Genomic DNA, 27,995 nt, shown 5'->3' with positions numbered 1-27,995 from the left:
GACAACATAGGGACCACTGTGCTGATCCTTGTGCCGTTCACTACCCACTTATGCCAAGTAGTAGATGCCCGTAATCCTGGGGCATCAGGACTCCCAGCAATGGCCATTCGGCCAGGTGGCCTTTGCTGCGGCTTGTTGGCGCCTGTGGTGAGGGCCGTTGGTCGGAATGGGTGGCATCAGGGTGGATGACGCACGATGAAGCATACCACGTCATCACTTGCCGGTGATCAAACAGTAGCAGTCTCTACGCGTTCAAAGTCTCAGTACAATGCAAGAAAGTACAACTGTAAATCATCCCCCCCCCCCCCCCCCCCCCCCCCTGGCCACACCAGGCTAAGGAAGGCAGTGAACCTTATTTACCCCAGTACCTCATATGTACAAGATGAAACCACAGTTTTTTGTAGATCATTTAGAGGATAAGTTTGGGGAGGTGTAGGGCTTGTCCAAAATGCAATCTGGGTCAGTCTTGATAAAAAAAAGCATCCTCTGCCCAGTCACGGACTTTACTCGCTTATAACAAGTTGGGGGATTTTTCTGTTACCATTATGCCACATAAGAGCTTAAATATGGTCCAGGGTATTACCTTCCACGGGGACCTTCATTTGAGTCTGACGACAAGCTGCACACCAATTTATATCAGCAAGGTGTTCATTTTGTGTGGCACGTCCATTGGGGTCAGAGGGATAATCAGGTTGCTACCAGTGCCTTCATCTTGGCCTTCGAGGGTGACACCTTACACGAGAACGTCAAGGTGATGGTCTACCGCTGTGATGTCAAGCCATATATCCCTCCCCTGAAGCAGTGCTTTAAGTGCTGGAAGTTCAGCCATATGTATTCACGCTGTACTTCCAGTGTCACATGTCGAGATTGTGTACATCTATCACATCCCAATAATCCATGTGCCCTGCCTCCCATCTGTGTCAACTATGGAGAGCATCATTCACCTTCCCTGCAGGGGGCTCACGGTTCTTTTGTGAGTTCGTGCATGGCGAGCACGGGGCCCCGAGCTATTGCAGCCTTCCTTCTATCCAGGGCTGCGTGTTCTTGCCCTTCCCCTCCTTTCCTCTTCTTGCTCTCTCTCTCTCTCTCTCTCTCTCTCTCTCTCTCTGTGTCCTTGTTTATATTGGCCCCACTATCCTCCTGGTTATGTTGGTTTTGCAATTTGGCTTTGTTGCATAATCACCTCATCCTTCTGGCATTCCCTGGCCCCCCTCTGGGGTTTGACCTCATTACTAAATTTCTATTCTGTAGTGTGAGCCATTTGGGGGAGAGCACCTTACCTAGTGTCTCCGATGTGTGCCCTCCTATTTCATTCCACCTTTTCTTTCACGTTGTTGTCTGATGCTAGGGTGCATAGCCGGCACGGTAGCCAGCCCGTGTGGTGGGGTCGCTATGTACCCTTCTGGTTGAGGCCCCTGTACACCCAGGGATCACACTTCTGATACCTGAACTGTGACCACCTCATGTAAGCCTAGGAGTGGTTACTTGTCCTGGAGCATTGGAACTTCAGGCAATGGCTGCCGTGCCAGATGGCCCTTGCTGTGGCTGGGTGGCGCCCGTGGGGAGAGCCCCTGATTGGAGTGGGTGGTATCAGGGCGGCACTGTGCAAGTGAAACGCATACAGGTCCTGGCCGTTCTTCTGCGGCCATCTCTCCGTGTGGAACTGATTGTTTTAGTGCTGCTTCTCCTGCCCCTTAAGCCTTCCCTTCCGTGGCTACCCCCTGGGAGGAGGGTCAGGCCCGTTGGCTAGGCGCGAAACCTTTCCCCCGCGACCTGGTTTGCACCAGGGCTGATGGGGATACTTTCACCATTACCAAACTTTTATTTTTTGTGGATCACATTGAAGACAAGTTTGGCGAAGTGGACACTCTGAGCAAGATGCGGTCATGTTCGTTGTTGATAAAAACTACTTCAGCTGCCCAGTCTGCGGCCCTTCGTCCCTGTAACCATCTTGGTGCAATTCCTGTGTCCATTACCCCCCACCCCCCTCCCCATCAGTCTCTAAATATGGTTCAAGGTGTGATTTTTCACAGGGACATCATCCTTCAAACTTATGAGGAACTTCGGGACAATCTCGGATGGCGGGGGTATTCACTTTGTTCGGCATGTTCAGAAGGACAACTGCTATAATACTGGTGCCTTTATTCTGCCCTTTGAAGGGGATACCCTCCCTGAGGAAGTAAAAATTATGGTTTATCGATGTGACGTGAAGCCATGCGTCCCACCACCTATGAGGTGTTTTAAGTGCTTGTGTTTTGGAAACATGTCTTCCCACTTTTCGTAGGCCCCTCTCTGTGGTGACTGCGGATGTCAACTCCATGAGGGGAGCTCCTGTGTTCCCCCTCCTGTGTGTGTGTGTGTGTGTGTGTGTGTGTGTGTGTGTGTGTGTGTGTGTGTGTGTGTGTGTGTGTGTGTTAATTATCATGGCAATCATTCTCCATGTTCACCAGATTGCCAAATATATAAGAAAGAAAAGAAGATATAGGAGTATAAGTCCCTTGATCGTCTAACCTACAATGAGGCTCGTAAGAAGTATGCATGCCTTCACCCCCTGTGTCCATGACGTCTAGTTATGCTTCAGTTAACCTTCACCCCTTCCTTACCCCAGTCCCGAACCCTTCTCCTCCCCCCCTCCTCCCCTGCGGTTCCCACACCCTCTCCTCCAGGTGCCGCTCCCTCTCCCCACCCGGCAAAGTGTCCCACTTCTTTGGCGTCTGCCATTCAAGGGTGCCCCTCCCGGCATACCCCTTCCTGGCACCTTCCAGGCCAAAGGTCTGCTGCCATGCGACGACTGCGAAAACCGTGGTCTGTGGGCCCCCAGGTCACCCGACCTTTTTTTTTCCCCCTCCGATCTTGCTGCAGCTGGCTTCTTTATGCCGCACAGCCCTCCTCGATCTCAAAAGAAGAAGAAACATAAGTCCTGAGACAAGGAGCCTGTGGTTTCACCAGAGGTCCCATCCCTGGCTTAGCAACCTGATTCTGACCTGTTGTTCATGGATGTCGCCCCCTGCTTGTCGGTGACCAGTAGTGACCTGGCGGCATGACTGGCTTTAGCCTGTTCAACTCCCATTTGAATCATCGTTCTGTAGTTATCCAGTGGAATTGTAATGAATATAACAGTCACCTTCTGGAGTTGAAATCCATTATTTCGTCTTACTCTGCAGCTTGCGTGTTTCTACAGGAATCTCATTTCACTGATCACTCACCAACCCTCCGTGGGTTCCGTGCTTTCTGTCGAAATAGGGTTGGCCCCCTGCGGGCCTCTGGTGGTGTTTGTACGTTGGTCTATACAGACGTTGGTAGCACGTGGATTCCTTTTCAAACTACATTGGAAGTGGTTGCTGTTAGGGTCCACCTGGATTCTGAGGTCACGGTTTGCAATCTTTATCTCCCTCCTGACAGGACTCTTACACCTGCTGCCTTAACTGCTCTTCTTCAGCAACTTCCTCCTCCCTTCCTCGTTCTCGGGGATTTTAATGTTCATCTTCCCTTGTTGAGCAGTGCATTTCCATCTAGACGAGGTCTTCTCATAAACCAGTTTCGTGCAGACCACGACTTGTGTCTTCTTAATGATGGCTCTCCAACTCATTTTAGTGCCGGTCATGGTACCTTTTCTGCCGTTGATCTTTCTCTTTCTTCTCCCTCCCTCCTCCCTTCATTACACTGGTCGCCACACGACGACCTTTGTGATAGTGACCATTTCCCGTTTATTCTCTCGCTCCCTTTCCGCTCACTGATGGACAGGTTACATCATTGGTCTTTCCTACGTGCCGATTGGCCTCTATACACTGCACAGGTCGTGTTTTCTCTCTCTTTGTCGGGTTGTATTGATGACGTTCTATGTGACGTGACTGACGTGATTGTTCACGTTGCTAGCCTTGCTGTACCGCACTCATCTGGACCATTTCACCACCGGCAAGTCCCGTGGTGGAGTACGGCCATTGCCATCCATGATTGCTGTCGAGCTTTGCAACACCTTAAAGAGGCACCCATCCGTTGCCAACCTTATTACCTTTAAACGCCTTTGCGCTAAAGCCTGTTACTTAATCAGAGCAAACGGATGTGTTGGGAACGCTTTGTTTCTTTCCTGGGTTCTACTGTCCCTAAGTCACGGGTATGCGCTACACTTCGCTCACTCAAAGGTTGCCATCGGCAGTACACCCTCCCAGACCTTCACCTCCTGGATGGCCTTTGCACGGACCCGATGATTCTCACGGAACATATTTCAACCCATTTTGCATCAGCATCAGCCTTTTATATGGCTGCTTTCCTTCACCAGAAACAGTGGGCCGAAGCTTCCGCCTTATGTTTTACCCCTTGTCAGTCAGAATCTTACAACGAACCTTTTACTGAATGGGAACTTCTTCCCGCACTTTCTTCTTCTCATGATACGGCCTCTGGCCCAGACTCCATTCATAACCAACTGCTTCAATATCTCAGAGCTCCACAACGGCAGCATCTTCTCCGGGTGTTTAGCCGTATTTGACTCCAGTGTGACTTCCCTTCTCAGGGAGGGATAGCATCGTGGTTCCTGTCCTTAAGCCTGGTAAGAACCCTCTGTTTGTCAAAAGCTATCGGCTAATCAGTCTGACAAATGTTGTTTGCAAGTTACTTGAATGGATGGTAGCCAGTCAGCTCAATTTGGGTCCTCGAATCTCGGGATCTGTTGTCCCCTTACCGGTGCCCCCCCACCCCCTGTGGGTCTGGGGGTAAGAATAGGCCCGCGGTATTCCTGCCTGTCGTAAGAGGCGACTAAAAGGAGTCTCAAAAGTTTTGGTCTTATGTGATGGTCCCCTTTCGGGTTTGACCTCCATATCTCAAAATTATTCCGAAGAGCGAGCCGATTGGGGAAGGGTGCCTTACTTGATGTATTGTGTCCATCTTGCGGTCAGACCTTTCGCCAGCTTATTTGTCGTTGCATTGCAGTCCTGCCCGCTCTCCATCTCTTGGGCATGGATACGTTCCTGTGTGCACTTTCCGCCATGTGCTGTGCAGTGCCACTTTCTGCACTGACGGCGATCATGGATCACATGTCACCTAACATCCGGCATGGTAGCCAGTCCGTTTGGTGGGGCCGCCATGTACCCTATTGGTTGTAGCCCCCTGACAACACAGGGATCGCTCTACTGATGCCTGCGCCGTTTACTCCCCATGTATGCCAAGGAGTAGATGCCCATCTCCCTGGGGCATCAGGACTCCCGGCAATGGCCATCCTGCCAGGTGGCCCTTGCTGTGGCTGGGTGGCACCTATGGGGAGGGCCCTTGGTCGGAGTAGGTGGCATCAGGGTGGATGACAAGCAATGAAGTGTGGCAAATCATCTCTTGCTGGTGGCCAGCGACCAGCAGTCTCTAAGTGTTCGAGGGCTCATTTTAAAGCTAATGTGTACGACTCCAAATCATTCCCCTCCCTGGCCACACCATGGGAGGAATGAAAGGCTATGAATGACAGTGAAACATATTCGCCCCGGTATCTCGTCTGTACCAGAGCTGATGGTGAATCCTTTGTATCTGTGAAGCCTCAGTTCTTTGTAGAGCATTTAGAGGCCAAGTTCGAGGAGGTGGAGGGCTTGTCCAAAATGCATAAAAACAGCATCCTCTGCGCAGTCACGGGCGTTGCTCACTTGTAAGAAGCTGGGGGATGTTTCAGTTACTATCACACCCCATAAAAGTTTAAATATGGTCCAGGGCATTATTTTCCACAGGGATCTCCTTTTACAGTCAGATGACGAGCTGCGCGCAAACTTAGGGCGATGAGGTGTCCATTTCGTCCGGCGCGTCTGCCGGGGTCCGTGGGATCATCAAGTTGCCACTGGTGCCTTAGAGGGTGACACATTACCTGAGAAGGTCAAGGTGATGGTCTACTGTTGTCATGTAAAGCCATATATCCCTCCCCCCGATACGGTGCTTAAAGTGTTGGAAGCTTGGCCATATGTCTTCACGCTGTGCTTCCAGCCTGATGTGTCGCGATTGTGGTCATCCATCCCATCCTGATGCTCAATGTTCTCCGCCTCCCCTCTGTGTCAGCCGTGGAGAGCACCATTCCCCTTGCTCGCCGGACTGTCCGATTGTGCAGAAGCAATGGAAAATAATGGAAATCGAGACCCTGGACCGACTGACCTACACAGAGGCTAAGTGGAAATTTGAACGGCTTCATCCCGTGCCCATGACCTCTTCTTATGCCGCCACTGTCACTCCTGCAACAGTTCAATCAGCTGCAACACTTTCAGTCAGCTCTCAGAGTCGAAGGACCACGCCTGCCCCATTGATGGTGGGGGGCACTTCACTCCCTGTTGCTGCTGCTCCATCTACTTCAGGAGCAACAACCCCCCCCCTCCTCCCCCACAACCATCGGGGACATCAGTTCCCCCTTCCCAGCTGGAGAAGCGTAAGACTTCTTCAGCTCCTCTCGCCAGGAAGGGGTCCCTTGGGGACCTCCCTTCGCAAGTTCCGACCAGCGGAAAAGCGGACACCCGTACGTGGCTGAAACCACCACTGGTTGCTGGTTGTAGGGCCTCAGGGTCATCTGTCCCTGAGCCTGACCCATTGAAGCCCACCCAGCCTGAACCACCGAAGACACAATGCGAGACGCAGAAGAAGAAAAAGGTTCCCAAGAATCCAGACATTGCAGTGGCACCCGTCCCACTGCTTCCTACAAGCTCAGCATCTGAGGATGAGGTTGAGTGTCTGGCATCTGCTGAAGACCTGGATCTCACCGGACCCTCGGACGCAATGGATGTCGCTCGCCCGGGTACTGAACCAGTGGCAGCAAGTGACCCAGTGGCATAATCTGCGTCCCCGGTCCCTTCACGCCTTTCTCAGCCATGGACAGTATCATTCTCCAGTGGAACTGCAGTGGTTTCTTCCACCATCTTGCTGAGCTCCGACAACTTATCAGCTTTCACCCTTTCCTCTGCATTGCTCTTCAAGTAACTTGGTTTCTGGCAATGCGAACCCCAGCCCTCTGTGGCTATCAGGGTTATTATAGGAACCGGGCCAGTTATGAAAGGGTATCTGGTGGTGTGTGCATCTACGTCCTTCACTCCCTTCACAGCGAGTCTGTCCCCCTACAAACACCTTTAGAGGCTGTCGCTGTCCGGGTGTGGATGCCACAGGCTGTTTACTATCTGCAGTCTTTATCTTCCACCGGATGGTGATGTCCCACAGCATGTCCTGGCTGCGCTGATAGCCCAATTGCCGCCACCTTTCCTGTTACTGGGCGACTTAAACGCCCATAACCCTCGGTGGGGTGGGTCAGTGGCAACAGGTCGAGGCGCCACTGTGGAACATGTATTGACACAGCTCGACCTTTCCATTTTAAATGATGGTGCCTTCACACATTTCAGTGTGGCGCTTGGCACGTACTCAGCCATTGACCTTTCGATCTGCAGCCCTAGCCCCTTACCGTCTGTCCGATTTAGTGTGCATGACGACCTGTGTGGTAGTGACCATTTTCCGATCTTTCTGTCACTGCCACAGCGTACTCTTCTGGGTGCCATTGCAGATGGGCTATGAAGAAGGCTGACTGGGACTTGTTCTCCTCCATGGCCACTATTGCGCCTCTTTCTAATGAAGCCATTGATGCGGTGGTTCACTTGGTCAGCACTTACATAGTTACTGCCGCAGAATCTGCCATTCCCTGTTCTTCTGGGTCCCCTCGGCGGAGGAGTGTGCCTTGGTGGTTGCCTGCGATCGCCGAGGCGATTAAAGATCGCAGGCGGGCGCTCCAGTGTCACAAGCGGCATCCATCTTTAGAATACCTTATTGCCTTTAAACGGCTCCATGCTCGGGCCCGCCGCATGATACGCCAACACAAGCAGGAGTGCTGGGAACGGTATGTCTCCACCATTGGCCTCCATATCTCTCCATCGCAGGTCTGGGCCAAGATTAGATGCCTCTATGGCTATCGGACCCCTGTCAGCATCCCTGCATTGTCACTGAATGGAACAGTTTGCTCTGACCCCAAGCTCATTGCAAACCACTTAGCAGACTGTTTTGCTCTCAGTTCTGCTTCTGTGAATTACCCGCTGGCCTTCCGCTCCATTAAAGAGCGCATGGTGAGCCGGCGGTTGAGTTGGGTACTTGAGTCTCGGGGCCTTTTGGCTCCGTCTCAGGGTGGGTTCTGTGAAGGCCGATCTGCCGCCGACAATCTGGTGAGCCTGGAGTCAGCCATCCATACGGCCTTTGCCCGCCGTCAGCACGTTGTCGCCATCTTTTTCGACATGCGGAAGGTGTACGATATGACATGGCACCATCACATCCTCTCTACGCTTCATGATTGAGGTCTTCGGGGTCCACTGCCGATTTTCCTACGATATTTTCTGTCGCATCGTACTTTCCGCGCGCAAGTCGCGCCTCCCATAGTTCCTCCCGAGTTCAGGAAACGGGGTACCACAGGGATCAGTCCTCAGTGTTTGCCTGTTTTTAATTGCAATTAACGGGCTTGCTGCAGCGGTGGGAACGTCTGTCTCAGCTTCCTTGTATGCTGACGACTTCTGCCTCTACTATAGCTCCATTGGCATTGCAGCTGCTGAACATCAGCTGCAGGGCGCTATCCGCAAGGCACAGTTTTGGGCTGTAGCGCATGGCTTCCAGTTTTCAGCTGCCAAGACCTGTGTTAGACATTTCTGCCGGAGACGAACAGTTGTCCCTGAGCTGCGGCTTTACCTTGCCGGCAAACTTCTTGCTGTGGTGGACACACATCGGTTTTTGGGTGTGGTTTATGATGCCCGGTTGACTTGGCTCCCACATATTCGGCAGCTTAAACAGATGTGTTGGCAGTGTCTTAATGCTCTGCGATGCTTGAGCCACACCAGCTGGGACGCAGACCGCTCTACCCTCTTACGGCTCTACCAGGCGTTAATCCAGTCCCGTCTGGATTATGGGAGCCTGGCTTATGGTTCAGCATCCCCTTCTGCATTGTGGGTGCTGGACCCAATCTTTCACAGCGGGATACGACTTGCCACTGGTGCTTTCTGGACCAGCCCTGTGAACAGCTTACTTGTGGAGGCAGGTGTCCCTCCACTGCAGTTACGGTGCAAACGTTTACTGGCTGCTTATGCTGTACACGTTTGTAGCTTTCCCGGGCATCCTAATTATCGTCTCCTGTTCCCTCGGTCAGTCGTCCATCTCCCAGAATGTCGGCCCCGGTCGGGTTGTATGATCACGGTCCGCGTCGGAGAGCTTCTCTCCGGGCTTGAGGTTTTCCTCTTCCACCTCCTTTCCGGGCCCCTCTGCGTACGCCCCCGTGGTGTGTGCCTCGCCCTTGCCTTCAGCTCGAATTGGCACAGGGCCCGAAGGACTCAGTCCCTCCAGAGGCCCTCCGCCACTGCTTTCTTTCCATCCTTGCCACGTATCAGGGCTCTGGCATTGTTTACACTGACGGTTCGATGGTTGCTGGTCGTATCGGTTATGCTCTGACTCTAGGGGACCATTACGAACAATATTCATTGCCGGCTGGCTGCAGTGTTTTCACTGCTGAGCTGGCTGCCATCTTTCGTGCCCTAGAGTATATCCGCTCCTGCTCAGGTGAGTCCTTCGTTATCTGTAGCGACTCCCTGAGCAGTTTACGAGCTATCGACCAGTGCTTCCCTTGCTCTCGTCTGGTGATGGCTGTCCAGGAGTCCCTCCATACTCTTGCCCATTGCGGCCGCTCTGTGGTCTTTGTGTGGACCCCAGGCCATGTTGGGATATTCGGCAATGAACATGTAGACAGCCTGGCCAAACAGGCCACCAGTAAACCATCTCTGGAAATTGGCCTCCCGGAGACTGATTTGCGAGCGATCTTACGCCGCAAAGTTTTCCAACTTTGGGACACTGAGTGGCACAACCTGACCACACCAAACAAACTCCCTCCTATCAAGGAGACGACGACTGTGTGGCGGTCATTCATGCGGGTCTCTCGCAAGGAGTGTGTTGTCCTCTGCCGGCTGCACATTGGGCATACACGGTTGACGCACGGCCACTTATTGCGCCGTAAGGACCCACATCTATGTCGCTGTGGATCCGTTTTGGTGGTGGTCCACATTTTGTTGGAGTGCCCCCTTTTAGCTGTGCTCAGGCAGACGTTCGCACTGCCTGACACGCTCCCTGCCCTTTTAACAAATGACACTGCCATGGCAGGCTTAGTTTTGTGTTTTATTTGAGCAGGGGGTTTTTATCATGTAATCCGAGTGTTAGTTATGGTTTTTTGTCTGGCCTTTGGCCTAAGGTTTTAGACTGAGTTTTAGTGTGTTTCTCGGTGATTGGCTTTTCCTTTTGTATCTCTATGGTTGCCCAACCACTGTCACACTCTGTGCGATTTTAATTCGTTTTGTCTGATCTCTGTCTACGTCTTTCTTGTCCTGTGTCATCTGTTCTCGTCTCCATTTTTCGTTTTTATTCTGTGTGGGTATTTGCAGTTCTGGAAAAAGGGACCGATGACCATCGCAGTCTGGTCCCTTCAATCTCACAAACCAACCAACCCTTACCAGTGTGGCTTCCGGGAGGGACGGTCTCCGATCATTTACTTCGATTGGAATCCGCAGTTCGGCAGGCATTTTCCCAGCGCCACCATTTGATTGCAGTATTTTTCGACCTTCGCAAGGCGTATGACACGGCTTGGCGCCATCACGTCTTACTTAAATTTCATCGGTGGGGTCTTCAGGGCCCACTCCCGATGTTTATCCGCCAGTTCCTGTTCCATCGGTCATTCAGGGTTTGGGTTGGTACTGTTTTTTAGTTCTCCATGGACCCAGCTGAATGGCATCCCACAGGGTTCGGTATTGAGTGTACTTCTTTTCCTCATTGCTATGGATGGACTTGTGGCCTCTGTCGGTCCTTTGGTCGCCCCTGCTCTGTATGTGGATGATTTCCGCATTTGGGTTAGTTCCTCTTCGATGGCCTCTGCAGAGTGGCAGCTCCAGGGAGCTATACGGTGTGCCTCTGAATGGACCCTCTTAAATGGGTGTCAGTTCTCTCCTTTAAAATCGTGGGTGGTCCACTTCAGTTGCTGTACTACGATCCACCCCAATCAGGAGCTCTATCTCGATGCACAATGATTAGCTGTGGTCCCACAGTTTTGTTTCCTGGGTCTTCTTTTCAACAACAAGCTCACTTGGCTGCCTCATATCAGACTTCTGAAGGTAGGGTGTTTCCGTAAACTCAATGTCCTTTGCTCCCTTGCCCACACTTCTCGGGGTGCGGACCACTCCATCCTTTTCCGCCTTTATCAGGCTTTAGTGCTATCTCGCTTGGACTGTGGTTGTCAAGTTTATGGTCGTCTGCTCCTTCCACACTGCAACTGCTGGATCCGGTCCACCATCGTGGTATCCGTTTGGCCACTGGTGCTTTCCCTACTGGCCCTGTTGTCTCTCCTGGTTGAAGCTGGACTCCCCCCTCCTTTCTGTTCGGCAGTCCTAGCTTCTGGTTTCTTATGCAATTGCTGTCTGTTCCTCTCCCACTCATCCTTCCTATTCTAACCTGTTCACAGACCATGAACGTCACCCACTTGATTCCCACCCTCGGATGGGTTTACCGGTTGGGCGCCGCCTTGTCTCTTTGCCATGATTTTCAGCTTCCTTCTTTGTCCTGTCTCCCATGCTCCCTCCCCAACACTCTCCCTTGGTTTACTCCTCGGCCTTGAATTCAGATGGATCTCCGCCGAGGTCCGAAAGATTCCATTCCCCCAATGGTGTTCCATTGTTTCTTCCGCCAAATTTTATGGGAGTTTTGGGATGCTGTTTTTTTTACACTGATGGCTCTAAATCTGCTGATCGTGAAGGATATGCCTTCACATCCTCTGTTGGCACAGAAAATCATCTCCTGCCACCTGCATGTGGAGTATTTACTGTGGAATTGATGGCAATCTCCCAGGCCCTTACCTTTATTAAACAGTCCCAACACAACTGCGTTTTGTTATGTACGGACTCAATGAGTGGCCTACTGGGTATTGACTGGTGTTTTTTGCGCCATCCCTTGGTCTCGGCCATCCATGACCATGTCGCTGATCTTCACTGTGCTGCTTGTTCTGTTGACTTTTTTTTTTTGGGTCCCTGGCCATGTGGGGTATCCCAGGTTGTTAATGAGCTTGCTAATTGTTTGGCTGGAGGAGGAGTTACTTACCCCCCCACCCCCCCTCCCACCCCCATTCTCTGCAACCCCTCCTGCTGCAGATTTACGGCTTCACATAAAATAAAATCCCACTTTGCACAATCATGGGCCAACTATTGGAAGACTACCTCACTGTCTAATAAACTTCGTGCGATTAAGGTGACACGGTCCTGTGGTGTTCTTCATTCCGCCTCTCCCGAAAAGCCTCAACCACACTGTGTCGTCTCTGCATCAGCCATACCAGGCTAACCCTTGTTTCTCTTTTGCGTAATGAGCCACCCCCACTTTGTGGTTATGGAGCCTTCCAGTTAGTAGCCCACATTTTGGTGGAATGCCCCCTTCTTTTGGCTCTGCATACTAAATACAGACTTCCCTGCACTTTACCTTTAATGTTGGCTGATGATTCCCGGATGGTTGAACTGGTTCTCAGTTTCCTCCATGAAAGTGGTTTTCATTCTCAGTTTTAAGGTTTTTAATCTCACTCTGGCGTTGGGGCAGGCCGGTGAGGGTTGGGGTATCTCCCACTGTAAGCTGTGTTGGGAGATTCCAGACTCCCCTCCCTGGCCAAGATCCTCTTTTCTTTCCCATTTACTCTGTTTTTATCACTTTTTATAATTGGTTAGTCTCCTTTTCCCAAACTGACTTCTACATTCTAGCGGTTGAACACCTTTAAATAGCAGGTGGTCTTGCTTCTACTGCTTCAGAGGTGGTCCTTTACTGCCTCTAACATAGCATTGGGGTTGCTCTCTTGCTGACTTCCCGCATTTTGTTTTTACCACTGACGACACTACTGCACTTTTACGTTTTTTAGACTTTCCAGTTTTATTGTTCAGACTCTCCTGACATGTCAAACTGTCTGAATGGGCCACATTTGAGACAAAGGACTGATGACCTTGCTATTTGGTCCCTTCAACCCCAATCAATCAACCAACCAACCGTTCACCTTGCTTGCCAGACTGCAGGTTTTTACAAAAAGAGAGGAAATTCGTGGAATACTCGGCTCTCAGAGCAAGAAGGCTACACCTGCCCATTTGATGGTGGGGGGCATTACTCCCCTTATGCTGCCGCATCACTTACCTTGGGAGCACTGCTCCCACAACCATCGGAGAACCGTAAGTCTTCTTCGGCTCCTGTGGCCAGGAAGGGGTCCCAGGGGTCACCCCCTTCCCAGGTTTCTGCTAATGGGAAAGATTATGCCCGCCAGTGGCTGAAGTGCCCAAAAGCAGTTGGTCATAGGGCTTCACGATCATCCTCAGTCCTGGAGACTGAATCAGTGAAGCCCTCCCAGGCAGAGAAACCTAAGGAGCAGCGAGAAAAGTCTAGAAAGAAGATCCCTAAGGCCAAGGAAATTGCAGTGGCACCCACAACACCGCTACCTACAAGCTCTGCATCTGGGGATAAGAGTCTGGTGTCCGCTGAGGACCTAGATCTCGCCAGACCCTCAGACACAATGGATATAGACTGCTGAGGCAATAAGTCAGTGGCAGCAGGTGACCCTGAGGCATAAACTGCCTCATTGAATGTTCCATGGAATTGCAGCAGTTTTTTTCCACCGCCTGGCTGAACTATGGCAACTGTTAAGCTTTACACCTGCTCTCTGCATTGCCCTCCAGGAAACCTAGTTCCCGGCAATGTAGACCCATGCCCTCTGCAGCCATAAGGGATATTACAGGAACCGTAGTGACTATAATTGAGTGTCAGGTGGAGTTTGCGTTTATGTCCTAAACTCAGTCTGTAGTGAAACTGTGCCCCTTCAAACCCATCTTGAAGCTGTGGCTGTCAGAATAACGCAGGAAATAACTGTCTACAATGTACATCTTCCTCCAGATGGTGCAGTACCCCTGAATGTATAAGATGCTCTGATTGATCAACTCCCTAAACCTTTCCTACTTTAAGGGGATTTTAATGGTCATAACCCCTTGTGGGGTGAAACTGTGCTTGCTGGCTGAGGCAGAGATGTCGAAACTTAACTGTTAGTTTGACCTCTGCCTCTTAAATCCCGGGGCCACCACATATTTCACCATTGACTCTCCCCCACATGGTAATGTTGATGTGATGGTTGGGCAGGTGACTACAACAATCGTTACTGCAGTGGAAAATGCAATCCCTCTGCAAAAGGCAGTCCCATGGTGTTCACCGGAAGTCACTGAGGCAATTAAGGAGTGTCGGTGAGCTCTACAGTGGCATAAGTGGCACCCTTCCCTGGAGCACTTCATAGCTTTAAAGCGGCTCTGTGCCCACGTTCACCAGCGTATCAAAAGATGGAAGCAGGAGTGTTGGGAGAGGTATGTCTCCACCATTGGGTGCCATATGTCACCTTCCCAAGTTTGGACAGAGATCAGACATGTTTTTGGGTTCCATACCCCAACAGGTGTCCCTGGCATTGACATCAATGGCATGTTATCTATGGACGCAAACGTGATTCCTGAGCACTATGTTAGAGCTTCTGCATTGGAGAACTACCCCCCAGCCTTTCGCACCCTCAAACGGCGGGTGGAAAGAAAAGCCCTCTCATTCACTACACACTACAGTGAACCTTTTAATGCCCCATTTACAGAGTGGGTGCTCTTCAGTGCCGTTGCACATTGCACCGACACAGCTCCTGGGCCAGATCGGATCCACGGTCAGATGATTAAACATCTCTTGTCTGACTATAAGCGACATCTCCTCGTCTTCAATCGGATCTGATGCGATGGCATCTTTCCAGAGAAATGGCTTGACAGCGCTATCATTCCAGTACTTAAAACTGGTAAAAACCAGCTTGATGTGGATAGCTGTTGGCCCATCAGCCTCACCAACGTTCTGTTAGCTGCTGGAACATATGGTGTGTCGGCAGTTGGGTTGGGTCGGGTCGTGGAGTCACGTGGCCTACTGGGTCCATGTCAGGGCGGCTTACGCCAAGGACAATCTACCACTGATAATCTTGTGTACCAAGAGTCTGCCATCCGAACAACCTTTTCCAGACACCAACACCTAGTTGCCGTCTTTTTTGATTTACAAAAAGCATTTGACATGTCCTGACGACGACATATCCTTGGCACATTATACGAGTTGGATCTCGGAGGCCCTCCCTCCGATTTTTATCAACAATTTCCTGTCACTTCGTACTTACCATGTCAAAGTTGGTGCCTTCCATAGTTCCATATTCAGGAGAATGGGGCCCCGCAGGGCTCTGTATTAAGTATCTCTCTATTTTTAGTGGCCATTAATGGTGCACAGCAGTTGAAGGGCCATCCGTCTCACCTTCTCTGTATGCTGAAGACTTCTGCATTTCGTACTGCTCCACCAGTACTGGTGTTGCTGTGCAGCACCTAAAGGGAGCCACTACAAGGTGCAGTCATGGGCTGTAGCCCACGGTTTCCAGTTTTCGTCTGCAAAGTCGTGTGTTATGCACTTCTGTCTGCGTCATACCATTCATCGGGAACCACATTACCTTAATGACGATTCGTTGACCATAGGGGTGACATACTGATTTTTAGGACTGGTTTTTGAAGCCCAATTGGTTTGGCTTCCTCACTTTAGTCAGCTTAAGCAGAAGTGCTGACAGCACATCATCAGTGCCCTCCGCTGCCTGAGCAACACCAACTGAGGTGCAGATCACTCTACGCTGCTGCAGGTCTACAGAGCCCTTGTTCAATCCCACCTTGACTAAGGGAGTGTGGTTTATGGTTCGGCAGCACCCTCAGCATTGCGTTCACTTGACCCAGTGCACTACTGTGGCGTTCGCCTAGTGGCAGGATCTTTTAGGAAAAGTCCGGTGACCAGCGTCCTGGTGGAGACCGGAGTCCCTCCATTGAAGGTTAGGTGTGCGCAATCGCTTTCCAGTTACATTGCACTCATTTGTAGTTCTGCTCGTCTGAATTATCGTCTCCTTTTCCCACCCACAGCGGTTCATCTCCCTCATCTGCAGCCCAGGTCAGGGCTCCAATTTGCAGTTTTTGTGCGATCCCTTCCCTCCAAACTAGAGTCCTCGCCTTTACCACCTGTACTTGAGGTTCATTCACGAACACCTCCATGGTGTACACCTAGGCTGCGGCTTCGCCTGGACCTTTCACATGGTCGTAAGGACTCCGTTAAGCCTGCGACTCTCTGCTGTCAATTCCTGTAGATTCTCGACATGTGCTGGTGCCATGAAGTGGTTTACATCGATGGCTGATGGTCAAGATGGCTTTGCCTATGTTCATGGAGGACATATAGAACAGCACTCCTTACCAAATTGCTGCAGTGTTTTCACTGCAGAGCTGGCTGCCATATCTCATGGTCTTTAACTCATCCACTCGTGCCCAGGCGAGTCATTTCTCCTGTGTACTGATTCCTTGAGCAGCCTACAAGGTATCGACCAGTGCTACCCTCATCATCCTTAGGTAGTGACCATCCAGGAGTCCATCTATACCCTAGAACACTCCAATTGTTCAGTGGTGTTTCCGGACTCCAGCTCCCGTCGGAATCCCAGGCAACGAACTTGCTGCCAGGCTGGCCAAATGGGCTATGCGGAAACCGCTTATGGAGATCAGCTTATCTGAAACTGATCTGCATTCAGTATTATGCCGCAAGGTTTTGTGGCATTGGGAGGTGGAGTGGCATAACCCCAGTACGCACACCAGGCTGCGTGCTATTAAGGAAACTACGAATGTGTGGAAGACTTCCGTGCGCACCTCTTGCACGGACTCAGTGATTCTGTCAGATCCGTGTTGGCCATACGTGACTGACGCATGGTTACCTCCTCCGTCGCAAGTACCCACCTCGGTATTGCTGTGGCTCGTGAATATGACTGTCATCCACCTCTTGCTGGACTGCCCACTTTTAGCTGCTCAGCGGTGGACTTTTAACTTTCCCAGAACCCTACCTTCGGCGTTGGGCAACAATGCCTCAACAGCAGCTTTATTTTTATGTTTTATTTGTGAGGATGAGTTCTATCATTTGCTCTAAGTTTTAGCATGTCCTTTGACCCTGTGTGTCATCCACACTAGTGCTTTCAGGGTGGAGTTTTTAATGTGTTACAGAGTGGCTGGCTTTTCCTTTTTATCCTCATGGTCAACCAGCCTTGGTAACTTGCTTTGTTGTTTTAACCTGTTCTAGTTGTTTCTTGTGTCTAAGGTTTTCTTGTCTCCTTTAAGGTTTTCTTGTCTCCTTCTGTCCATTTGAGTGTTTGTTGCCCTTCACTTGTTGTGGTTTTTCCTTACATTTGGTTTTGTGTTGTAAGTCTTATTATTTTATTCTCACCCTTGTGGCATTGTTTCCTTCAGAACAAGGGACCGATGACCTCGTAGTTTGGTCCCTTCCCCCCTCTTTTAAACCAACCAACCAACCAACCAATCTCAGGCATAGGTCCAGGTGCATGACCTGCTCAGTCCACCTGTTCAGCACTTCCTTTTCCAATCCTTTCACAGGTTTAACTTACCCCATCAAAGCCTGGGCGACCTGTGAAAGCAGCCATGTTATATACCAGCCTTGTTGCAACCATTGCACAGCTTCTTAGATGGGTATGACTACCAACCAGCTGTCCACAGGATGAACAACCACCGCCTAGCTGTGGCCAAGGGTAAAGTAGACCACCCTATGGCACAACATGCAGCTGAACACAACATGCTTGATTTCAGTTGCTGCTTCACAAACAGGGCCATCTGGATCCTGCACTCCACCACCAGCAGCTTTTCTGAATTTGCAAATGTAAGTCAAACTTACAACACACTCCCCATTCCTGAAATTATCCCAGCCTCAACCTACAGTAACCTATTTTCCCCACATCATACACCTAATGGTTTCTGCCCCTCGTCCTATCACCTCCTCCCTTTTCACATTCCCTCACCTTCTGCTGTCCCTCCCCCCTTCCCCGCCCCACTCTAGATTACTAGTCACATGACAGCCACATTGAAGTCAGAGCTTCTGATGATAGTAGTCATGTGTGGGCAAGTTGTGCTTGCTTGCTTGCCTGACTGCACGTGTTTGCTGGAGAAGACTGGCCGAAAACTAGAATGTGTAACAGTCTTTGCGTTATGCCCATCTGAAACTCAGTGACTTTACTACAGTAAGTAGCAGTCTATCCTTTTCCTAATATTGTTGATACTCTAAGCTGGCATTTCCATTGTTGGGTTGCTAATGAACATTGGTATGTAAAGTAAAGGTTTAAGGCACCCATCCATTGTGGTCTTTTCCGCAGTTAATGCATGGTATATAAAACTGCTCATTGAGGTTTTTCTCCGTAATGTAGTAGTTTTCTAAATTTACATTGTGATTAAAGTTACTTATGAAGAAAATTACAGTTAAGGTATGGTGTGTGTGAGTGTGTGTGTGTGTGTGTGTGTGTGTGTGTGTGTGTGTGTGTGTGAGTGTGAGTGAGTGATCTTTCAAAGATAGTCTAGTTGAGTAGGTGTAAGTTAATCCCTGACAGTTGCAATGGGCTGGGTGCAGAACCTTTGCAGGCCTACCTCATACAATAACATAATGTAATTTTGTAAACATCCATTGCAATGCCTCAGTGTCACAGCTCTGTAGATGGTTACTGTTTTTGCATGCAACCATTACCACATGGTAATTAGAAGCCGGCTACAAAGCTGTGAGCTGTCGGGAATCTTCTTAGGCTGTCTATACTACAATAACCATCCTTGGACTTTTATCAATGAATTTTTGTAATTTATCTGACGGTGAAAAAATTGAATAGTTAAGTCATCAGATTTTAGTTTCATCTTACTATGGATCCAACAAAGGTTTTTTAGCCATCATCTGTGTTCTGACTGGTTTGATGTGACCTGCAATGAATTCCTCTCCTTTGTCAACTTTTTCATCTCAGAGTAGTACTTGCAACCTACATCATCAGTTATTTAGATGTGCCCCAATCTCTGTCATCCTCTACAGTTTTTACCCTCTATAGCTCGCTCTAATACAGTGGAAGTTATTCCCTGATCTCGTTACAGATGTACTGTCGTCCTGACCCTTCTTGTCAGTGTTTACCACAGAGTCCTTTACTTATCTATTCTGCAGTGAATCTCCCCATTCCTTATAATTTTCAACATTCCTCTGTAGTACCACATCTCAGATACTTCTTTTCTCTTCTGTCCCTGTTTTGCCACTGTCCATGTCTCACTGCCAAACAATATTGTGCTCCAAACATACATTCTCAGAACTTTCTTCTTCGGTTTAAGACCTGTTGGATATTAGTAGACTTCCCTTGGCCAGGAAATCCCTTTTTCCAATTACTAGTTTGCTTTTTATATCCTCCTTGCTCCATCCGCCATGGGTTATTTTGCTGCCTAAGTGCCAGAAGTTGTCGTCATCATCATCATCTACTTCATGATCATCAATCCTGGTGTTAAGTTTTTCGCTGTTCTCATTTCTGCTACTTCTTTCTTAAATTTACTCTCAGTCCATATTCTGTACTTATTACACAATTCATTCCATCCATCACCTCTCTCACTGAGAATAGCAATGTTATCAGCAAATCTTAATATATCCTTTCACCTTGATTTTTAATTAGACTCTTAAACCTTTCTTTTCTTTCTGTCATTGGTTCACATATTGTCTATTACCTGTCATTCCGTACAGCTTACCCCTATTTCTCTCAGTATTTTTAACATCTTGCATCATTTTATATTGTTGAATGCTTCTTCCAGGTTGACAGACCATACGAACATGTCTTGAATATTCTTTAGTGTAGTTTCCATTATCAACTGCAACATGAGAATCGCCTCTAAAGCCAAACTGATAATCATTAACAGATCCTCAGTTCTATCTCACATTTTCCTGAATGTTATTCTTGTCAGCAACTTAGATGCATGACCTGTTAGGCAAATTGTTGAATAATTCTTGCACTTGTCTGCTCTTGCAGTCTTGGGAATTGGGTGTATGATTTTTTTAAAAATTTGATGGTTTATTGCCAGTCTCGTACATTCTACACGCCAATGTGAATAATGGTTTTATTGCTCCCTCACCACAACCACTACCAATGATTTTAGAAATTCCAATCGAATATTATCCATCCCTTCTGCCTTATTTGATTTTAATTCTTCTAAATTCTGGTTCTAATTACTAGAGCCCCCATCTCTTCCATGTTGACTCCTGTTTCTTCTTTTATCATGTCATCAGATAAGTCCTCCCACTCAATAGAGGCCCTCAGTGTACTGTTTCCACCTATCTGCTCTCTTCTCTGCATTTAACAGTGGCGTTCCCATTGCACTCTTAATGTAACATTCTGTGCTTTTAATTTTACCAAAGGTTGTTGTATATGTTACTATGCATAACACACATTTACTTACAGATTTGCTATCCAAAATGTTTTATATTTTAACAGTGTTCACTGTTTCTTTGTTTTGTGTCTTAAGATTTCATTGATTTATGCATACATTTGGATAAGTTCTGCATGTTCAAAGGAACTGGACAAACAAATTATTATATAGATCTGACAAAATATGAAATTTCAGAAAGGCACAAGGAAGAAAGCAAACATAAGTGAGTTAATGAAGACTAATTTTTGATGTGTAATTATGAAGGAAAGATACAAGAAATGGAATATCAAAAGAAGAGATTGTAAATTGCTTGAAAAATTTATAAAAGGAAGCAAATGAAAGTATTTATTCATTGCATATACAATGGGAGTAGGATGACATGGATTTCTTAGGCGTTGTTTAAAATTATCTTTTTCTTTTTTGTTAGTCTTAGGCTACAAAAGTATTCTTTCAGAACGTGAGTTGCACTTACTGTAATCTGACTGTCTCGGGCAAAATCTTTCTTACAAATGAAGGATAAAAATATTTGTGCTGCTTCGTTGGTATTCATTAGTTTTGTTTCCATTCTGTATGGGATTGTTAGTTTCCTGTTGTCAGTGTAATTCTGAGCTGGTATTATATAGTTATAAATGTATACTTTGTGCAGTTAAATTTTTCTTTCAGGTAATTCCAGTAGATAAATTAATAAAAGGAAGATTTCAGGACAATTTTGAGTTCCTCCAATGGTTCAAGAAATTCTTTGATGCAAATTATGATGGGCGGGAGTATGATGCTCTGGAGGCACGTGGTGGCCTGCCACTAGGCAGTGGAAGCCGGACAGGCAGCTTGCATCAGTTACCTGTCACGGCAGTAACTGGAACATTGCGCCAACCAAATCCAAAAATCAATATGCAAACTAGGCCATCCCCTGCTCCCCCTATCAAACAGCTGGGTAAATTTTGCACCGGCTCTTAAGTACCTTATGCCTGATTTGATATAGCTTGCTGCTGGTGTAGTTAGTATGTGCTTTATGGAATCGAAGTATTAAATTCACACTTGTGCATCTACAGTCTTAGTGTAGATTCTTACACAGGAAGTATTGGACAACATTGTTTTGAATTTTTATATTATGATATTCACTATGGCTCACTAAAAGCACTGCTTCTTGAAGAAATAAGTGCTGAATATGAAGACATGTTATTGGTTTCTTTATTGTGGTTGCATGGGTATCTTCAGATAGTGCCTCGCCTGTTTGAGGACGGTTATTTTTTCACAATTTAAGACATTGTTCAAACACCACAGTATTTTTTATACCAAATATAAGGATGTTTATACCAAATATATGTAATTATAAATTTTTATGGCTTACCTAATACATTGTCATAGAGTTAAAAAATTTTTGTTGCATGGTTAAGATGCATGTTGTTCCTGCACTTCTGACTGCTCTGTATTTCATATGTAATAAATGTGGGTGGCTACAAAGCAGCCTTGTGATAGGCTAAAAACATCCATGTAGGCTGCCCTAGTCGTCATTATTGACACTTGTTGACTAAAATGCATAAACTTATCAGACAATGGAATAATGAGGAGGATAGATTGCTGCTCACCACACGGAGGTGGCACCGAGTTGTAGAATGTGCGTGTGTGTGTGTTACGGAAGGAGGACTTTTTTGTGTGAAGAAAACTTGGATGTTTAGCAGTCTTTACATTGTGCCTGTCTGTGACTCAACACTTTTATGGCGAGTAGCACTCTATACCTTTTGTAGTATTGTTGTCAACCATTAGTGTACTTGATTTCATCATATGGTTAAGATCTTGTGCTCTAATAGCTGAAATAGGGTCAAGAGGAATGTCAGATAAGAACTGTCTGCTTTGGCTAGTGACATAATATTAATGGCTGCTGTCACGTCACTTTTTCATGCATATATTCACAGTTTTGTTATTTGACTTAGCGAACAAATATGAAGCAAAAAACTGGTGGTGGTGAAGGATTTCTGTGAAGATATAGTATAGATTGGAAGGTTACTACAGTTTGGTTGTGAGTTGAAGACACTGAATGTGATAGTACAAAAACCTGGTTATGGTGACAGACTGATCTGTGGCTTAACCCATTTGAAAAAATCGCCAATAACATTACATTAGAGTCACCATACTTCTTAAGCCATTTGTCGCATGTTTCTCTATGTCACTGGTCAAAGTGGATGACTCGTATTGAGCATTCCTCTGTAACTTCTGAAATATTCATCACTCCTCATAATAATCGACACAAAAGTCACCAAAGTGGCGTTAATAAAAGAATTTGCACTCAATCCCACATGGAGTCTCCTGGCCAATCATGTCATATGATCATTGCAGTTCACTGAAAGAAATATTAAATTATTGTACAAAAATTTAACAAGAATGAGCTCTGTCTATTGTTAATTGAATAGAATAATACATCTTGGAAGAGGCTCATATTTGAGTACAGGGAAATGGTAGTTATTTAGTTTCATGTACCATGGATCATTTTGTACTGATAATTCATAATGATGTGGCACAAGTAATTTTACATTCACATTGCAAATTTTTAAATATGGCTACATACTGTACATTTAGAAGTTGTCTTTGTATCATCACCTCCCCCCCCCCTCCCCCCCCCCCCCCCCACACACACACACACACACACACACACACACACACACACACACACACAAAACCACAACCACTCCAATCCCAGCTCTCTCATACTAATTTCCCTAAATAGGTTTATCAATAGTGCTGTGTAACCTCATAAGATTAGAGCCCAATTTCAAACCTAGTTTAACTGATCTAATCAATTTTGTAAGTCATTCAGAGTCTGGAAGTCAAACTAAAAGAATCTCCGTTAACTATAGAACTATCAGGGCAAACAGACTATTTCTCGGCCTTGTGTAGAAGCTGTGCTAGTGTCGGTGACATTTTTTTTCATGTTGGTGTGTATGTAACAATGTATACTCATTTGCCTAATGTTGGCCACTGCCCACAACAACATTGAGTGCTGCCTGTAAGAGAACTATATACACAGAGCAAGACTTGCCCGCGAAAGGCAAAGGTCCCGAGTTCGAGTCTCGCTCGGGCACACAGTTTTAATCTGCCAGGATGTTTCATATCAGCGCACACTCCGCTGCAGAGTGAAAATCTCATTCTAGATCTCACTCAGTTTGACCTTTTTTCTGTGAGGAGACATTAAAGATATGGTGTGTGTGTGTGTGTGTGTGTGTGTGTGTGTGTGTGTGTGTGTGTGTGTGCACCACCTCGCCCCACCGCCGATTCCTCTCTCGCCCCCCCCCCCCCCGCCGATTCCTCTCTCGCCCCCCCCCGCCGATTCCTCTCTCGCCCCCCCCCCCGCCGATTCCTCTCTCGCCCCCCCCCCGCCGATTCCTCTCTCGCCCCCCCCCCGCCGATTCCTCTCTCGCCCCCCCCCCGCCGATTCCTCTCTCGCCCCCCCCCCCGCCGATTCCTCTCTCGCCCCCCCCCCCCCCGCCGATTCCTCTCTCGCCCCCCCCCCCGCCGATTCCTCTCTCGCCCCCCCCCGCCGATTCCTCTCTCGCCCCCCCCCCGCCGATTCCTCTCTCCCCCCCCCCCCGCCGATTCCTCTCTCGCCCCCCCCCCGGCCGATTCCTCTCTCGCCCCCCCCCCGCCGATTCCTCTCTCGCCCCCCCCCCCCGCCGATTCCTCTCTCGCCCCCCCCCCCCGCCGATTCCTCTCTCGCCCCCCCCGCCGATTCCTCTCTCGCCCCCCCCCGCCGATTCCTCTCTCGCCCCCCCCCCCCGCCGATTCCTCTCTCGCCCCCCCCCGCCGATTCCTCTCTCGCCCCCCCCCCCCGCCGATTCCTCTCTCGCCCCCCCCCCCCCGCCGATTCCTCTCTCGCCCCCCCCCCGCCGATTCCTCTCTCGCCCCCCCCCCGCCGATTCCTCTCTCGCCCCCCCCCCGCCGATTCCTCTCTCGCCCCCCCCCCGCCGATTCCTCTCTCGCCCCCCCCCCCGCCGATTCCTCTCTCGCCCCCCCCCCCGCCGATTCCTCTCTCGCCCCCCCCCCCGCCGATTCCTCTCTCGCCCCCCCCCCCGCCGATTCCTCTCTCGCCCCCCCCCCCCCGCCGATTCCTCTCTCGCCCCCCCCCCCCGCCGATTCCTCTCTCGCCCCCCCCCCCCCGCCGATTCCTCTCTCGCCCCCCCCCACCCGCCGATTCCTCTCTCGCCCCCCACCCGCCGATTCCTCTCTCGCCCCCCCACCCGCCGATTCCTCTCTAGCCCCCCCCCCCCCCCGCCGATTCCTCTCTAGCCCCCCCCCCCCCGCCGATTCCTCTCTAGCCCCCCCCCCGCCGATTCCTCTCTAGCCCCCCCCCCCGCCGATTCCCCTCTCGCCCCCCCCCCGCCGATTCCTCTGTCCCCTTCATCTCCTCCCCCATTCGCCCCCACCCCTTCACCATCACCCCAATTAACCCCGCCCCCCCCTTTCACCTCCACATCCCCCCTTTAACCTCCACCTCCTCTCCCAATAGCTCGCCCATAAAACAACTGAAGAGAACAAATTTCTTTCAAAGCAAGCCTGCCTTTTCCTCCTAGTGGTTTTCCATCCCTCATGTACTTTACCTTTCTTCTCTTTCAGTGACGAAGCCTCTTTTGGATGTGGCCAACACATTCCAACTTCTCTATTGTTATGTTTTACGGATTTTTATCTATTACATCTTTGAACAAAGAGGAGTCCCCATCATAAAGGTATTTAGTATATCTAACACCATACTGGTCCTCATATCTGGAAGAACATCCTCACAACTGCAGCAGCCCCCACTTGAGCCACTATAATTTTTAGAGCATGCTACTGGATGCTTTTCTTGCCACAGTTCCTCACTGTCTTCATAGTTGGACATTTTCCTTGTTGCACACTGGTGGCGATTTTTAGACATAATTTCTACATCTAAAACTTTACCTGAGTCAATACCAATACAGACATGTGACCACTTTTCATCAAGGTCCCATCTACACACCCACAAAGGTCAGTAACATTTGTAGGAGATTCACTGACATGGATATCTACCCCAGGATCTATTTCTTTTTGGTTAATTTCTATCAGTTCCTGCACTGCTTTCTTCATAGAAACTTAGGCAGTATCACATACAGCATGAGACATTTCTTTATTTTGTCAAACCTTGCACAAGGTAGAGGCATGTTTAGAAAACCACACAATAAATAACCTACCTCCTTCCTTGCCCTGTACAAGGCATCTCAGAGCATATGATGACCTAAAATTGCTTTCATAGGTACCAGTGTTTTTTTTTTTTTTTTTTTTTGGGGGGGGGGGATGAAAATTCATAGCCATATGAATTATAAATTAATTTAAAACCACAAGCTATTCCCACACAAGCTATTTTGTTTCTTAAACAACAATCGTGCATTCCGTGTTCTTACAGCTAACACATGAACACGAAAACTTTATAGCCTGGCAGAGAAGCTCTAAATCAATAAGTCTGAATCCAGTGGAATCCATATCATCATTCATGCACCTGTATAATTCTCCTGTCCCAAGTTTCGATGCTGAAGCTGAGAGCTTGTGTTCTTCATTTCGAGCTGCTTCCTCTTTTTTGTTGGTAAACAGATTTCCATGAAAACTCCGTTTCCTAAACACAGTTTTTCCACCACCCATCATGCATAAATCTTGACTTCCACGTGAAGTTTGTGAATTCAGTCTTCCACCTACTAATATGTGTTAGTATTGTCAAAGTGTGAATAAACCACATGCTAGAAAGTTTTCAGGCAGAGATATAGATGTCAGGCAGGGATATCAAAAGAAAAGAACCTTCACACTGACAAAAATTCCACTGAAACAAGCAGTTTCCCAAATGTCTGAAAAGGTGGGAGTGGCCGCCAGTCCAGAGTTAATCAGTTTAACAAGTTAAAGGTATTTCTAAAGCTGCTATCATGATAAAATTCACACACTACATAGATTAAACTGTGTAGATAAAAAAAAAATTTGAAAATAGATTTTTTGGACCAATACCCATTATATCTGGCATTAGTGTCTTTGACATTCATGTGATAAATGTGGCAGTGTGTACTATGGCGATGTTGTTCTCAAGTGAGTCCAAATGGCACCAGCATACTGTCACTTTTCTTGGCTATCAAAGAACAACCACTGGTAGATATCCATCAAACAATAAAGAGTGTATGGGGCAGCATGTCTATCAAAAATCACTTGTTGTGGAATGGTGTGCCATTGATCAGGGAGGTAAACTCCTGTGAGAGATACTAAAGCATCCACCTTATAGCCCTGAATTGTCCCCATGCAATTATCACACCTTCAGGCCCTTAACAAAGGTGTCGAAGGTCAGAGATTCCTGTTGGACAAGGATGTGCAGCAGGGTACCATTTTTTACCAGAAGGGTATCTTCAACAAGGTGCATTGCTGGGATGATTGTCTCAGTGCTCATGATGATGTTACTTGGTTGGCATTCAGATTCTGATTGTACGGCCTTCAAATGAGTTTTTGATCACCGCCTTATAATTGCTGGGACCCAATTTGTCCCGTACTCAGAAAAGATACTGTACAGCTTGGAGCAGGTCAAGAAATCGAAGATATGTATTCAAATAGTGGCTCTTCTTGTGCCCTTAGTATAAATTGAGAAACCGAAATGTTGTAGTTAGTTTAGAATAATGTTGTACGAGAATTCAGATTAGACTATGATCAGTTTCCCTTTTTTGTGAAAAGTTTACAGTAGGGTAGACTGCATTAAGATAAAACGAAAGGATTTACCTTCCTTGGCTAATATATTTCACAAAAATCAATATATTTGAAGGAAGGAGGCAAACTGTGAGGTTAACGTGGTGTTGAAATTCATTGTATTGGATGTTGAGTGGAATGGTCCTGTTGGGCTGTATCATTAATTCAAAAACGTCGAAGATTATGACTTCATTTACTTTAGGCATTGTGTCGTGAGTGCAAGTCAATCTGAATGAATGCCTTGGAACTGTTCCAATCATGAAAAGTATTGTATTATGACACAACAGACATACCTACAGACTTTTGATCATAACTGAGACAAGAAATACAGTAGTTGGAAATTATAAATTGATTATATTATTTTTTTGTTAATAACTGAAAGAAATTGTGAGTGTCAGTCTGTCTATTTTACATTCAAACTAAGTAATTTAAATGTACCCAGGATGAATTTTCATGCTGTAGCTGATATGAAACTTCCTGGCAAATTAAAACAGTGCTAGACCAGGACTTGAGCCTGACACCTATGCCTTTTGCAGGCAAGTACTCAACCAACTAAGTTACCCTAGCAAGGCTTACCTGTCCACACAGCTTTACTTCTGCCAGTTCTCATGTCCTACCTTCCAAACTTGAAGTTTTCAGATTTGAATCCCTGTCTAGCACACAGTTTTAATTTGCTAGTATATTTGAGTTTAAGTATAGATCACTTAAGAATTGTTTATACCATTTCATTGTTTACAAATTTTCAAAATTCCATATAACAAATCTGTGAGAAAGTAAATTGTTATTATTTAATCGGATATATTTTGTTAAATGTATGACCATGTATTGAATTTCTTTGAAAGACTGAATTTAATTTAATTTCTTGAAGAAGACAATGTTATGAAGCTAAGCAAAGTTATGTGTTGTTTGGGGCAATGAGCATATAGTAAAAGAAACCATAGGTACATTTTAACAGCATATCGTATATTCATT

At 47.8% G+C, this 27,995-nt stretch overlaps 1 protein-coding gene across 2 annotated transcripts in view; it reads left to right on the top strand.

The window, feature by feature from the left end:
• Positions 1-27,995, top strand: part of LOC126191033 (microtubule-associated protein RP/EB family member 1) — a 51,694-nt gene that overhangs the window by 5,804 nt on the left and 17,895 nt on the right. Inside the window, exon 4 of one of the 2 annotated variants that reach the window (XM_049931738.1) lies at positions 20,973-21,240. The exons of the other annotated variant lie outside the window; for it this stretch is intronic. Within the exon in view, the coding sequence (XP_049787695.1) occupies positions 20,973-21,240 (268 nt within the window). The remainder of the gene's footprint in view (positions 1-20,972; positions 21,241-27,995) is intronic. 2 annotated transcript variants of the gene reach the window in all.

Source organism: Schistocerca cancellata, chromosome 6 (genome assembly GCF_023864275.1).
Source record: "Schistocerca cancellata isolate TAMUIC-IGC-003103 chromosome 6, iqSchCanc2.1, whole genome shotgun sequence".
Classification (NCBI taxonomy): domain Eukaryota; kingdom Metazoa; phylum Arthropoda; class Insecta; order Orthoptera; family Acrididae; genus Schistocerca; species Schistocerca cancellata.
This window is presented reverse-complemented; position numbering and strand designations above follow the sequence as displayed.